This window comes from Salmo salar, chromosome 12 (genome assembly GCF_965601325.2).
Source record: "Salmo salar chromosome 12, fSalSal1, whole genome shotgun sequence".
NCBI classification, from domain to species: Eukaryota; Metazoa; Chordata; class Actinopteri; order Salmoniformes; family Salmonidae; genus Salmo; species Salmo salar.
Window position 1 is genome coordinate 44579435 of NC_138302.1, and position 16189 is coordinate 44595623.

General features: G+C 45.0%; 1 protein-coding gene across 1 annotated transcript; it reads right to left on the minus strand.

Annotated features, from left to right (window-relative positions):
- Window positions 1-871: 871 nt before the first annotated feature.
- On the minus strand, window positions 872-8227 carry LOC106565066 (ciliary microtubule inner protein 1). The gene is made up of 4 exons (XM_014131690.3): window positions 8077-8227; window positions 7484-7565; window positions 7167-7265; window positions 872-1932 (listed from the first exon to the last, which is right to left on the minus strand). Exons 1-4 carry the CDS (start codon window positions 8139-8141, stop codon window positions 1777-1779), a joined length of 402 nt encoding a protein of 133 aa, XP_013987165.1. The 5' UTR covers window positions 8142-8227; the 3' UTR covers window positions 872-1776.
- Between the last annotated feature and the right edge of the window lie 7962 nt (window positions 8228-16189).

The window sequence follows — 16189 nt, forward strand, 5'->3', positions numbered from 1 at the left end:
TGTGCCAGAATGAATGTGCTCAACAAGTATGGATTTCACATTATTGGGATGCCTTAAAAAATAAGTCAGTATCTGGCGATTTGAGCAGGCTGTTGACTGTGGCCTGTGGAATGTTGTCCCACTCCTCTGCAATAGTTGTGCAAAGTTCCTGGATATTGGCTGGAACTGGAACACACTGTTGTACATGTTGATCCAGAGCATCCCAACCCCACCACCATCTGTTCACAACGTTGACATCAGCAAACCGCTCATCCACACGATGCCAAATATGTGGTCTGCGGTTGTGAGGCCAGTTGGACGTACTGCCAAATGCTCTAAAACAACGTTTTGAGGTGGCTTATGATAGAGAAATTAACATTTAATTCTCTGGCAACAGCTATGGTGGACATTCCTGCAGTCAGCTTGCCAATTGCACGCTCACTCAAAACTTGAGACATCTGTGGCATTGTGTTGTGTGACAAAACTGCACATTTTAGAGTGGCCTTTTATTGTCCCTAGCACCTGTGTAATGATCACACTGTTTAATCAGCTTCTTGATATACCACACCTGTCAGGTGGCTGGATTATCTAAGCAAAGGACAAATGCTCACTAACATGGATGTAAACAAATTTGTGCACAACATTTGAGATAAATATGCTTATTGTGCATCTGAAAAAATTCTGGGAACTTTCATTTCAGCTCATGAAACATGGGACCAACATTTTACGTGTTGCGTTTATATTTTTGTTCAGTGTAGTAGGAAATACTTTCGGGTACTTGGCTAATAATTCAACACAGCTGGTAAATGGTTTCTAGTGATGCTTGATATAATGAATCCACATCTTAGTAAATATTTGGTCATTTCTATATGGTAAAATAGTGCTACCCAGCTTTTCTATGTAAATACTTTTTAATATAAACAAATAGATTGTGAATACATCCAATTGGTAGTTACAATCTTGTCCCATCGCTGCAACTCCCCTAAGGTCTTGGGAGAGGCAAAGGTCGAGAGCCATGCGTCCTCCGAAACACGACCCTGCCAAGCTACACTGCTTCTTGACACACTGCTTGCTTAACATGGAAGAAAGTCGCACCAATGTGTTGGAGGTAGCACCGTCCAGCTGGCAACCGAAGTCAGAGAGCCCCTAAAGTCTAATTTAATTTGTTATAAAAATCTTAATTTGTTATAACAATCTTATGAAACCAAACCGAATATAGGCTAAATTGCAAGACAAGATATTGATACATGGTCAACCATACTGCCATTGAAGAAATCATACCAAGTATATCAAATGGGAACAAACATGGTTTAAAATTCCCTCCTCAAAATTAAAATGTTGGACCTTAACTAATACATTACATTTGTGGGAATACAGCACCATTGACTACAGGATAATGAAAGGAGAGAACATAATATCCTATAAATAATCAAATGATTGTCATTGGATCAAAATAACCAAGCACCCATTGTGTTAATTTTGTTGGATATAGTATGCAATATTTGTGTTGAAATTAAATGTGAGAGAGACAGAAGTAAATAAGAGCAGATTAATAGTATTTTGTATTGATTAGTGAGAATTTATCAATATTTAGTAATATATTTAAAAAATGCTGATATTGCTAATTTCATAGGATTTAAGAGTATGTGAATAAAAAAAGGAGGAAGCGAGGAAGACAAAGACAAACAAAAGCAGGGGATAAGGGAAAGTCATATATTGAGTAGTCATCAATATTGAGTCTGTGCACGGCATCGCCAAGGCCTAGGAGATAGGTGTCATGGCAGCAGAGGGTTTTTTTCAGCTGCAGGCGTCCCAGGCCCAGCCCAGCTCCTTCAGGAAGCTCTTCTTCCCACACTGGACCTTTCCGTAGCGCTCCAACTGCAACTTGGGTACGGCCGAGCGCCAGCCAATCTGAGCCTGGGTGGTCTGGGGAACTGGGGGAGAGGGTCCTACCTGCAACCGACCTCAGTGTCACACATAGCCCAGCATTACGGTCTGCAAATGGCACCCTATTCCCAACATAATGCACGACTTTCGACCAGAGCCCTATCATTGTCTTCCAACAGGTGGGGTCACTGCTACGCGACGCTCGTCACGCTAACTGACGTAAGACAATTGGATCCCTATAGGTCATGGTCAAAAGTAGTGCACTATATACGTTTTTGTTATGTAGTGGTGCACAGGGTTGGGGAGTAATGGATTACTTGTAAGGGATTACAAAAACCAGCAAAAATATTGTAAACAGATTACAGATACTTTTGAAAAACTAGGTGATTACATTGAAATTCAGAAAGGATGTTTACGAAAAAAAATATTTGACACTTCTCTGTTTTCTCAATGACATTCAAATCATCATTGAAAAAGGCACAAGTTTAAGTTTGTTCCACCTGAGCGAGTCTGAAGACAAGTCAGAGACCACTATGATGACACACCAAATGTGTTTGATGGATCGCGGGGGAAAAAAAGAGCAGGAATAGGCTTTTGTAGGCTGCAGTCCAAGCTATGTCTTCCAATAGTGTGACTTCTGTTGGCATCCAACGTGAATAAACGCTTGGAGGTAAGGATAACAGCAGGGGTTTAGTCTACGGCAGTAGTCCAGGACTCCTTCAAACATTCAATCTCCAGCTGTGTACCCCCTCTAGCACCAGGATCAGCGCACTCTCAAATGTTTTTTGCCATCATTGTAAACCTGCCACACACACTATAAGATACATTTTTTAAACATAAGAATGAGTGTGAGTTTTTGTCACAACCCGGCTCGTCTCGTGGGAAGTGACAAAGAGCTTGTATAGGACCAGGGCACAAATAATAATACACTGCTCAAAAAAATAAAGGGAACACTTAAACAACACAATGTAACTCCAAGTCAATCACACTTCTGTGAAATCAAACTGTCCACTTAGGAAGCAACACTGATTGACAATAAATTTCACATGCTGTTGTGCAAATGGAATAGACAACAGGTGGAAATTATAGGCAATTAGCAAGACACCCCCAATAAAGGAGTGGTTCTGTAGGTGGGGACCACAGACCACTTCTCAGTTCCTATGCTTCTTGGCTGATGTTTTGGTCACTTTTGATTGCTGGCGGTGCTTTCACTCTAGTGGTAGCATGAGACGGAGTCTACAACCCACACAAGTGGCTCAGGTAGTGCAGCTCATCCAGGATGGCACATCAATGCGAGCTGTGGCAAGAAGGTTTGCTGTGTCTGTCAGCGTAGTGTCTAGAGCATGGAGGCGCTACCAGGAGACAGGCCAGTACATCAGGAGACGTGGAGGAGGTCGTAGGAGGGCAACAACCCAGCAGCAGGACCGCTACCTCCGCCTTTGTGCAAGGAGGAGCACTGCCAGAGCCCTGCAAAATGACCTCCAGCAGGCCACAAATGTGCATGTGTCAGCTCAAACGGTCAGAAACAGACTCCATGAGGGTGGTATGAGGGCCCGACGTCCACAGGTGGGGGTTGTGCTTACAGCCCAACACCGTGCAGGACGTTTGGCATTTGCCAGAGAACACCAAGATTGGCAAATTCGCCACTGGCGCCCTGTGCTCTTCACAGATGAAAGCAGGTTCACACTGAGCACGTGAAAGACGTAACAGAGTATGGAGACGCCGTGGAGAACGTTCTGCTGCCTACAACATCCTCCAGCATGACCGGTTTGGCGGTGGGTCAGTCATGGTGTGGGGTGGCATTTCTTTGGGGGGCCGCACAGCCCTCCATGTGCTCGCCAGAGGTAGCCTGACTGCCATTAGGTACCAAGATGAGATCCTCAGACCCCTTGTGAGACCATATGCTGGTGCGGTTGGCCCTGGGTTCCTCCTAATGCAAGACAATGCTAGACCTCATGTGGCTGGAGTGTGTCAGCAGTTCCTGCAAGAGGAAGGCATTGATGCTATGGACTGGCCCGCCCGTTCCCCAGACCTGAATCCAATTGAGCACATCTGGGACATCATGTCTCGCTCCATCCACCAATGCCACGTTGCACCACAGACTGTCCAGGAGTTGGCAGATGCTTTAGTCCAGGTCTGGGAGGAGATTCCTCAGGAGACCATCCGCCACCTCATCAGGAGCATGCCTAGGCGTTGTAGGGAGGTCATACAGGCACGTGGAGGCCACACACACTACTGAGCCTCATTTTGACTTGTTTTAAGGACATTACATCAAAGTTGGATCAGCCTGTAGTGTGGTTTTCCACTTTAATTTTGAGTGTGACTCCAAATCCAGACCTCCATGGGTTGATAAATTGGATTTCCATTGATTATTTTTGTCTGATTTTGTTGTCAGCACATTCAACTATGTAAAGAAAAAAGTATTTAATAAGATTATTTCTTTCATTCAGATCTAGGATGTGTTGTTTAAGTGTTCCCTTTATTTTTTTGAGCAGTATATAATAATAATCAATAATTTTGCTCTTTATTTAACCATCTTACATATAAAACTAACCACAGATTAATGAGAAGGGTGTGCTTGAAAGGATGCACATAACTCTGCAATGTTGGGTTGTATTGGAGAGAGTCTCAGTCAAATCATTTTCCACACAGTCTGTGCCTGTATTTAGTTTTCATGCCAATGAGGGTCGAGAATTCACTGTCACATAGGTACATGGTTGCAAAGGGCATCAGTGTCTTAACAGCGCGATTTGCCAAGGAAGGATACTCTAAGCGCAGCCCACAGAAATCTGGCAGTGGCTTCTGATTTGTTGCAATTTCAATGAGGCTCTCTTGTTTAGATATCGGTAAGTGCACTAGAGGCAGGGCATGAAAGGGATAACGAATCCAGTTGTTTGTGTCATCCGTTTCGGGAAAGTACCTGCGTAATTGCGCACCCAACACACTCCGGTGCTTCGCTATATCACATTTGACATTGTCCGTATGCTTGAGTTCATTTGCACACAAAAAATCATACAATGATGGAAAGACCTATGTGTTGTCCTTGTTAATGCAGACAGAGAAGAGCTCCAACTTCTTAATCATAGCCTCAATTTTGTCCCGCACATTGAATATAGTTGCAATCCTAGATTCAGATCTTTCAGGCGAGAAAAAACATCACTCAGATAGGCCAGTCGTGTGAGAAACTCGTCATCATGCAAGCGGTGAGACAAGTGAAAATTATGGTCAGTAAAGAAAACTTTAAGCTTGCCTCTCAATTAAAAAAAAAACGTGTCAATACTTTGCCCCTTGATAACCAGCGCACTTCTGTATGTTGTAAAAGCGTTACATGGTCGCTGCCCATATCATTACATAATTCAATATAAATACACGAGAGTTCAGGGGCCTTGCTTTAACAAAGTTACCCATTTTCACTGTAGTGTCCAAAACGTCTTTCAAGCTGTCAGGAATTCCCTTGGCAGCTATAGCCTCTCGGTGGATGCTGCAGTGTACCCAAGTGGCGTCGGGAGCAACTGCTTGCACACGCGTTTACCACTCCACTATTTCTCCCTGCCATGGCTTTTGCGCCATCAGTACAGATACCAACATGAGCAGCAGCTACGTTTGGCTACATACGAACCGTTGGTGGAATTCCCGCGAGAGAGTAACGGTTAATGTGATTGGATGTTAATTATTTGACTAGGCTACCTGTATTTGACATTGTGTTGTTATTTCGCTGAACACTAGATTGTCTAAATCTATTTTTTGCAGTGAAACAAGACGACACAGGCGAGGGAAAAAAACCTCATCCAAATGTATATCCCCGTTGGAAAATAGAAATGGCCTTTTTGAAAATGTGAAGGAAAAAAAATGTTTTTATGTGAATCTGTCACGTCCTGGCCAGTATAAGGGTTAATTGTTATTGTAGTTTGGTCAGGACGTGGCAGAGGGTATTTGGTTTATGTGGTTCGGGGTGGTGGTTTTTCTAAAAAGGGCATTTGATTTATGTATTCCGGGGTTTTTGGGCACTGTTCCTTGTTTATGTAATTCTATGTTTAGTCTAGGTAATCTATTTCTATTTTGAGTTAATTGGGGTGGACTTCCAATTGAAGGCAGCTGTGTGGTGTTGCCTTTGATTGGAAGTCCTATATTAGTTGGGTGTGTTTGTCTGTGTAATTGTGGGAGATTGTTTCTTGTTTTGCCGAGTGAGCCTTTCAAGACTGTTTCGGTGTTCGTAAGTTCGTTTTGTTGTTTTGGTGTGTTCATTCTGAGTTAATAAATGTCAAGATGAGTGTACACATACCTGCTGCGTTTTGGTCCTCCATTACCGACGACCGTGACAGAATCACATTTTAATTTGGCTTACCCCCGACGGGACCGCGCATACCCCTGGGGGTCTACGGCAATACGGATATCACTTATTATTGATATCTACATAACGCATTGATGTGAATCACACTGCTGCTCTCATATTTAGCTATTGGCGCCTTACGCATTGTATTTGAACCCAATAATGGTTGAATTCAAGAAGTTTAAGCTGCCTATCAATCATTGTTTCTGAAACCAGTGGACAGCCAGTAAAAAATGCGCTCGAGCAACAGCTGCACAGTGCAGATCCAAGCCTATGTAATACAAGTGGGGCTTTTTTTCTTCAGTAGTGCTCAAAGCATGCCATTCTATGAGCGCAGCTTTTATTTTTCAATTCGAATCAATGAGTCCAATCAGTCCTCCATGACAACAAAATCATAAACAACAGAGTAGGGCTGGCTAATAAGTCCTTAGTTTTGGGGTTATGCTCAGGTAAAACAATTTGGCTAATCTATACTTCCATATTTCCAAGTCCTATTCTTGAAGATCAAGGGGTATAACATTTATTGGAATGACTGGAATTCTGATAGACTGGTTTTTTATTGTAAAGATATCATTTAATTGTATTGTTATATGTAGTAGAAGCGATGGGTTAGAAGAAGCCTACATAACCCAACGCATAAAGTACAATTTTACATATATATATATATATGGCCAGCTATGTAAACTTTAACATTGATTTACCCTGCAATAGATACTGTTCAATTGGTAACATACATCTTTGTCTTCTTCTAATGCCTCTTAAGGGGAAAGTAATCTAAAAGTAACAATATTTGAGTTCGGGTAATCGAAAAGTTATGTTACTGATTACAATTTTGGACAGGTAACTAGTAACTAACGGATTACATTTAGAAAGTAACCTACCCAACCCTGGTTGTGCACTACTATATAGTGCACTCCCTTTGACCAGGGCCTTACTTGACCTTGACCCAAAGGAGTTTGTAAGGACTCACTTGGATGTATTTCTCAGGTGGGGTAGGGGGTCGTGTTTTAAGATGTTGGGGAAGCTCCAATTTGACAACGTCCTTCAGCTTGTTGCTCTCTTCCTGCATCTGTAAACATTGCATGAAATATCTGAACATCTGAAGAAACTCATAGATATGTGATCGATCAACCCAATAACTTTGATTTCATTGTTTTGATTCAAATGGAGCCCAGTTCAGTCTGTCCCTACCTGGCTAATCAATAGAGGCTATAGGGTTGTATGGTTGTATTCTGAAGAAGTAGAACTTGTTCTGTGTTCATACTGCATCAGGTTTCACTGGCTTACCTCCTTGTAGGACTTGTTCAAGAATCCCCATTTATTGGGCCAGGCTTTGGCTGACTGAAGCTCTATTTTGACATGAACTTTCCTGAAAATGAATCAAAGACATGTATAAGGCTTTTGAACAAACATTGGACCTGCAAAACATGGCTCCTAAATAACTTAACACAGATCAGAGAACCAAATATTTCAAAAACAAAGATAGTTTCAAAGATAATCTAGAGAGAATAGGCTAACCCTCTACTGAACCTGAGTAAAATCAATATATTCTATACTACTACTGCTAATGCTAGTACTACTACTACTACCAGCCTACAACTACTTGTTATACTACTATTACTACTACTACTTCTACTAAACATGCCTACTACTATCACCACCACCACCATTAACTACTGCTAACCAATCCACCATTACTGCAGTACCACTACTGCCACTACTACAATAACAATAACACATCCTCATCTTGAACAAAAGTGACAAACCTTGTGCTATATAAAAAAAGAAAGTCGAATTTGTCAGCAAAATTCAAGGAATACACAATATAACATTTAATTGCATTTGTTTTGTTGTAAACTCATAGACTTTAAAGAGTTTACCAGATTTCATCTTTATCCACAAAGCTGCATTCTTTACCAGATCCAAGTGGTTTGCAGGCTGCCATCTATGCTGGCAAGCGTGTCTGTCTCTCTGTAGTGTATGTGACTTCTCACCTTTCAGTCTTATATAGTCTTGTATGTTATATTAACAGATATGTTTACCATCACCATAGCAACATAGTGGAGTCAGAGAAACTGTCCTTTTGTGTATCCTTGGAAACAATTCCAAATCATTTGAGTGTCACACATTGTGTAAAATTAGAAACAATTTGAGTAAACAATAATGAGTGTTGTAATGGACTTGGACTATATACGTACATCTTTTTAACTGACATTTTTAAGTTAATAATCCGCACCCCCTTTTGAGCAACAATTGCTCACATCAATTTATACATGTCTTCCTGCAGTGCATTTAAAATTACCGTTTTTATAGCAAAAAAGGTACATTGAATTGTGACTTCCTTAAAGTTTAAATGCACAGTTAAATGTCGTCGATGATGGTGATTTGGCACTCTTAGCAATACCTGTTGAATATTTAAGTAAAAAGGCATTTGTCCTGACCTAGAGGTCAGACCTCAGAGGTCCCAAAGCTGGATAACTACCTCCATAATGTCTCTTACCTTACAGTAATCACAGAGCAGTAGTACAAGCTGACTCAATGTAATAGTTCTACTCTTAGCAGACGCAGTATTTCAGACTGCCAGTAGAGGATGTTATCTTCCTTCTTTTGAACTGCATCAATACCCAACCTCAGCCAGTCATCAAAATTTACAGAATGGGTACCTGGAGGAAAATGGGGAGGCTCATGGTTTTTCAATTTCGTTCAAGGGGAAGGTTTAGTATTTCTTTTAAAGCAGTCGGTCATGTAATTTGTCATTTATGATATTTCTATATTTCTCAGTGTTTTAGAATTAAATCAAATAAAATGTTATTAGACACATGCACCGAATACAACATGTGTAGACCTTACAGGGAAATGCTTACTTACAAGCCCTTAACCAACAATGCAGTTTTAAGAAAAATACCCCCCCCCCCCCCAAAATAAGAAATAAGAGTAAGAAATAATTAAAGAGCCGCAGTAAAATAACAATAACTAGGCTATATACAGGGGGTACCGGTACAGAGTCACTGGTTAGTCGAGGTAATTGAGGTAATATGTACATGTAGGTAGAGTTATTAAAGTGACTATGCAAAGATAATAACAGACAGTAGCAGCAGCGTAAAAGAGGGGGGGCAATGCAAATAGTCTGGGTAGCCATTTGGGTAGCCATTTGATTAGATGTTCAGGAGTCTTCTGGCTTGGGGATAGAAGCTGTTTAGAAGCCTCTTGGACCTAGACTTGGCGCTCCGGTACCTCTTACATTTACATTTACATTACATTTAAGTCATTTAGCAGACGCTCTTATCCAGAGCGACTTACAAATTGGTGTATTCACCTTATGATATCCAGTGGAACAACCACTTTACAATAGTGCATCTAAATCTTTTAAGGGGGGGGGGAGGTTAGAAGGATTACTTTATCCTATCCTAGGTATTCCTTAAAGAGGTGGGGTTTCAGGTGTCTCCGGAAGGTGGTGATTGACTCCGCTGTCCTGGCGTCGTGAGGGAGCTTGTTCCACCATTGGGGTGTCAGAGCAGCGAACAGTTTTGACTGGGCTGAGCGGGAACTGTGCTTCCTCAGAGGTAGGGGGGCCAGCAGGCCAGAGGTGGATGAACGCAGTGCCCTTGTTTGGGTGTAGGGCCTGATCAGAGCCTGAAGGTATGGAGGTGCCGTTCCCTTCACAGCTCCGTAGGCAATCACCATGGTCTTGTAGCGGATGCGAGCTTCAACTGGAAGCCAGTGGAGAGAGCGGAGGAGCGGGGTGACGTGAGAGAACTTGGGAAGGTTGAACACCAGACGGGCTGCGGCGTTCTGGATGAGTTGTAGGGGTTTAATGGCACAGGCAGGGAGCCCAGCCAACAGCGAGTTGCAGTAATCCAGACGGGAGATGACAAGTGCCGTGCGGTAGCAGAGAGAACAGTCTATGACTAGGGTGGCTGGAGTCTTTGAACATTTTTAAGGCCTTTCTCTGACACCGCCTGGTATAGAGGTCCTGGATGGCAGGAAGCTTGGCCCCAGTGATCTACTGGGCCGTACGCCCTACCCTCTGTAGTGCCTTGTGGTCAGAGGCCGAGCAGTTGCCATACCAGGCAGTGATGCAACCCATCAGGATGCTCTCGATGGTGCAGCTGTAGAACCTTTTGAGGATCTGAGGACACATGCCAAATCTTTTCAGTCTCCTGAGAGGTAATAGGTTTTGTCGTGCCCTCTTCACGACTGTTGCTGTGCTTGGACCATGTTAGTTTGTTGGTAATGTGGACGCCAAGGAACTTGAAGCTCTCAACCTGCTCCACTACAGCCTCGTCGATGAGAATGGGGGCGTGCTCGGTCCTCCTATTCCTGTAGTCCACAATCATCTCCTTTGTCTTGATGACGTTGAGGGAGAGGTTGTTGTCCTTGCACCACACGGTCAGGTCTCTGACCTCTTCCCTATAGGCTGAATCGTCTTTGTTGGTGATCAGGCCTACCACTGTTGTGTCATCGGCAAACTTAATGATGGTGTTGGAGTCGTGCCTGGCCGGGCAGTCATGAGTGAACAGGGAGTACAGGAGGGGACTGAGCACGCACCCCTGAGGAGCCCCCATGTTGAGGATCAGTGTGGCAGATGTGTTGTTACCTACCCTTAACACCTGGGGGCGGCCCGTCCGGAAGTCCAGGATCCAGTTGCAGAGAGGGAGGTGTTTAGTCCCAGGGTCCTTAGCTTAGTGATGAGCTTTGAGGGCACTATGGTGTTGAACGCTGAGCTGTAGTCAATGAATAATATTCTCACATAGGTGTTCCTTTTGTCCAGGTGGGAAAGGGCAGTGTGTGGAGTGCAATAGAGATTGCATCATCTGTGGATCTGTTGGGGTGGTATGCAAATTGGAGTGGGTCTAGGGTTTCTGGGATAATGGTGTTGATGTGAGCCATGACCAGCCTTTCAAAGCACATCATGGCTACAGACGTGAGTGCTACGGGTTGGTAGTCATTTAGGCAGGTTACCTTACTGTTCTTGGGCACAGGGACTATGGTGGTCTGCTTGAAACATGTTGGTATTACAGACAGGGAGAGGTTGAAAATGTCAGTGAAGACACTTGCCAGTTAGCGCATGCTCGCAGTACACGTCCTGGTAATCCGTCTGGCCCTTTGGCCTTGTGAATGTTGACCTGTTTAAAGGTCTTACGCATATTGGCTGCAGAGAGCGTCACACCCTCGCCCGGATTAGTTGCTGATTCTCTGCTGGGCACGCAATATCAACTGCGTGCCCAGCAGGTAGGCTACGACGTGTCTGCTCGGAGAAGCACAGAGCAAAGTTATATTTCTAAGATTGCTGCGATGGTGTGAATAAAACTAGGCTGCATTATACAGTGCAATGGATATTCCAACCCTGAGCCCCAACCTGCTCTAGTCTTGCTGATCAAAACCTTTTTTTGTGTTGCCTAACCAATGCTGTACCGTGTAGGCCTGCAGTGACAGTTCAGGAGGAGAGTCAAATAATTATTCAGAATTGTATTATTTATTAGGCCTAGTCCCAAAAAATCTATATATTGTGCGTGGCCTAGCCTATAGCCTATATTCTGTTCAGTTTGAGAAGGAGAGCGTGAAGATGAGCAGGTGGACCGGAGGTCAACTTTGATAGCTACCTACTATTATAATTGATTTGAATAAAAACAATATTTTTCTTGCCCTTGGTGTATTTATTAGAGTTATTGACCTCACAATAAGCCAGATTCAAGTAACTTTCATTGTGGTGCTGAAACTTGAAGCAGCAGTCGCAGCACAATCAATCAGAAATGGACAGCCTATGGTGCTGAAAGTAGACCATTTTGGACAGGCCTACCTGTTTGACAGAGAAAATAAGGCTATAGGCTGATATATACATAGATTTGTTGGCCAATTCCTCCACCCACCATGCACTTTTTAAATAGCCTACCTCTGTGTCAGTGAAGGACTCCGATGCATATGGGCATATCATTGTTTAGTTTCTTTGACATTCAGAGGATGAACTACAACCTCCTATAGCCAAGGAGACAAAAACGTACTTTGCTTGAGAAGTAATCTAATTCTGTCACTATCAATTGATTAAGCTATTCACTTTCTGTACAATACAAAATGGTTAAACCCAAACAGCTTTTAGGGAAACACCTTCTGTCGTTGGGTTAAGCCATGGAAGTGTAATGAGGTCTGTGTGTAGCTTGTGTAGAGGAGTCAGGCGCAGGACAGCAGATATGAGTAAATAAACGTAATTTACTCATAATAGGCAAATACAATACAATAAAGCAAGCCCACATAACAGACCGATAAACATACAAACAATCACTCACAAAAAACCATGGGGGAACAGAGGGTTAAATAATGAACAAGTAATTGGGGAAGTGAAACCAGGTGTGTAAAACAAAGACAAAACAAATGGAAAATGAAAAGTGGATCGGCGATGGCTAGAAGGCCGGTGACGTTGGCCGCCGAACGCCGCTCAAACAAGGAGAGGGACCGACTTCGGCGGAAGTCGTGACAGGAAGAAGAGTTGCCAGCAGTTAAAGCTTAAATGTTTCTGTGTCGGTAGGCCTACCGTCTGGGATGGAAAGGCAGGCCTAACTTTTGAAAGTACCATGCTCAGATTCTTACCAACGCAAACAAGACACACTGATTTGGCATTGGAGAAATATGATAAGATGAACTCATAGACCTATCTCTCTGTCCATTCTTAGTCTGTAATTTCAGTAATTTGTGTGGTAGCCTATTAAAAAAGATTCTGCTTTTGCTATGAAGATCTTTCCACCCTTACTCTTGTCCACGGTGGTCTGTGAACCCACAACCTTCTGGCCTGCAGCCCTGTACGCTGTCAAAATTCCTGCGTTACCATGAAATGCTTACAGGACGAAGAACTGTTCCTAAAACGGCATATCTAAGGCTCTGGCCTGTCCAAGAAGTGACGGTAACCGGTAAGGATGTTCTCTGCTATCCACGTTATGTTTTAATAATTATTTTGAGTACAGGGCAAGGTCACTTGTTTTTCTTTTCAAGAGTTCAGGAAGGATTTAGGTCAAATATATTTTGCTGAGGGAGGGCGATCCATTTTCATTTCAGAGAGGTCCGATTTTCTCCATGTAATCCTTATTGTAAATAATGTTCACTTTATGATAAATCTGGTGATATTGTGTCACCCATAAAATGGCGCCAGAGAAGAAGGCAGACGTTTTACATGTCCCCAACCGATTTGTGTTTTTTTGTTCGTTTATTTGCGGTTTTTGTAACTTATTATTTTACTTATTTTGTACATACTGTTGCCGCTACCGTCTCTTATGACAAAAATAACTTCTGGACATCAGGACTGTGATTACTCACCACGGACTGGCAGAATCGTTTTTTTCCTTTAACGAGTCTGACGAGCCCGACGCAAACGATATACTGCTTTCTCGGGAACAGGCCCAGATCCCCGTGATTTGCGTGAAGAGGAGGCGGAGAAAAAGGGGCCAAAGGGCGGGCTGCATCTGAGAATTTGTAGACGATCGAATAAACCCCACTTCCTTCCATTCTGCAAGCAAACGTGCAATCCTTGGAGAATAAAATCGATGATCTACGGGACATTCAAAACTATAATATCTTATGTTTCACAGAGTCGTGGCTGAACAACAACATCAACATACAGCTGGCTGATTATACGCTGTACCAGCAGGATAGAACAGCGGCCTCTTGTAAGACAAGGGGCGTCGGACTATGTATTTTTGTAAATAACAGCTGGTGCACGATATCTGTAATCGGCCTGTGTGTAGCTGGTGTGGAGGAGTCAGGCGCAGGACAGCAGATATGAGTAAGGAAGGTAATTTACTCAAGGAAACAATAAATACAACACAAACTAGCCCACAAAAACGGACCGTATACATACAAACAATCACTCACAAAAAAACATGGGGGAACAGAGGGTTAAATCATGAATAAGTAATTGGGGAATTGGAACCAGGTGTGTAAAACAAAGACAAAACAAATGGAAAATGAAAAGTGGATCGGCGATGGCTAGAAGGCCAGTGACGTCGACTGCTGAACGTCGCGGGAACGAAAAGAGGGACCGACTTCGGCGGAAGTGGTGACAGTGCCCCCCCTTGACGCGCGGCTCCAGCAGCGCGCCGACACCGACCTCGGGGACGACCCGGAGGATGAGGTGCAGGGCGAGACGGTGGAACTCCCGCAGCAACGAAGGGTCCAGGGTGTCCTCCACTGGCACCCAGCATCTCTCCTCCGGACCGTACCCCTCCCACTCCACGAGGTACTGAAGGCCCCTCTCCCGACGCCTCGAGTCCAGGATGGCTCGAACAGCATACGTCGGGGCCCCCTCGATGTCCAGAGGGGGGGAGGAACCACCCACACCTCAGACTCCTGGAGTGGACCAGCCACCACCGGCCTGAGGAGAGACACATAGAACGAGGGATTAATACGGTAATCTGGGGGAAGCTGTAACCTGTAGCATACCTCGTTCAGTCTCCTCAGGACTTTGAAAGGCCCCACAAACCGCAGACCCAGCTTCCGACAGGGCAGGCGGAGGGGCCTCACTGCGGTGACGGTCGGCGCTCATCTTCTGCCGCTTCACGGCCCGTTGCAGGTGCACATGAGCAGCGTCCCAGGTCTCCTCCGAGCACTTAAACCATTCGTCCACCACAGGAGCTTCGATCTGGCTCTGATGCCAAGGTGACAGAACCGGCTGATACTCCAGTACGCATTGGAAGGGGGAGAGGTTAGTGGAGGAGTGGCGGAGTGAGTTTTGGGCCAACTCTGCCCAGGGGATGAACGCCGCCCACTCCCCTGGCCGGTCCTGGCAATATGACCGCAGAAACCTACCCACATCCTGATTTACTCTCTCCACCTGCCCGTTACTCTCGGGGTGAAAACCTGAGGTGAGGCTGACCGAGACCCCCAGACGTTCCATGAACGCTCTCCATACTCTGGACGTGAACTGGGGACCCCGATCAGAGACTATGTCCTCAGGCACCCCGTAGTGCCGGAAGATGTGAGTGAATAGGGCCTCCGCAGTCTGTAGGGCCATAGGGAGACTGGGCAAAGGGAGGAGACGGCAAGACTTAGACAATCGATCCACAACGACCAGGATAGTGGTGTTGCCCTGTGAGGGAGGAAGATCCGTCAGGAAGTCCACCGACAGGTGCGACCACAGCCGTTGTGGAATGGGTAGGGGTTGTAACTTCCCTTTGGGCAGGTGCCTAGGAGCCTTGCACTGGGCGCACACCGAGCAAGAGGAAACATAAACCCTCACACGTCCTTGGCCAAGGTGGACCACCAGTACTTCCCACTAAGGCAACGCACCGTCCGACCGATGCCAGGGTGACCAGAGGAGGGTGACGTGTGGGCCCAATAGATCAAACTGTCGCGGACAGCAGACAGAATGTACAGACGCCCAGCTGGACACTGGGGAGGAGTGGGCTCTGTGCGCAACGCCCGCTCGATGTTCGCGTCCAACTCCCATACCACCGGTGCCACCAAGCAAGAGGCCGGAAGTATGGGAGTGTGATCCATGGACCGCTCCTCTGTGTCATACATCCGGGACAGTGCGTCTGCCTTAGTGTTCTGGGAACCTGGTCTGTAGGACAGAGTGAAAACAAAATGTGTAAAGAACCCACTGGCGAGGGTTCAGTCTTCTCGCCGCCCGGGTGTACTCCAGATTGCGGTGGTCAGTACCGATGAGAAAAGGGTGTTTAGCCCCCTCAAGCCAATGTCTCCACGCCTTCAGAGCCTTGACAACAGCCAACAGCTCCCAGTCCCCACATCATAGTTTCGCTCCGCCGGGCTGAGCTTCTTCGAAAAGAAAGCACGGGTGGAGCTTTGGTGGCGTGCTCAAGCGCTGAGAAAGCACGGCACCTATCCCAGCCTCGGACACGTCCACCTCCACTATGAACGCCAAAGAGGGATCCGGATGAGCCAGCACGGGAGCCGAGGTAAACAGAGCCTTCAGGTGACCAAAAGCCCTGTCCGCCTCAGCCGACCACTGCAGTCGTACCGGTCCCCCCTTCAGCAGTGAGGTAATGG

Excerpts from the sequence above, each read along its gene's own strand:
- LOC106565066 (XM_014131690.3), bottom strand. The coding sequence starts at position 8,141 with ATGGCAGCCTGCAAACCACTTGGATCTGGTAAAGAATGCAGCTTTGTG. Across the intron at positions 7,566-8,076 it reads GTGGATAAAGATGAAATCTG|GAAAGTTCATGTCAAAATAG; the intron begins GTAAACTCTTTA and ends ATTCATTTTCAG. Across the intron at positions 7,266-7,483 it reads TGAACAAGTCCTACAAGGAG|ATGCAGGAAGAGAGCAACAA; the intron begins GTAAGCCAGTGA and ends CAATGTTTACAG.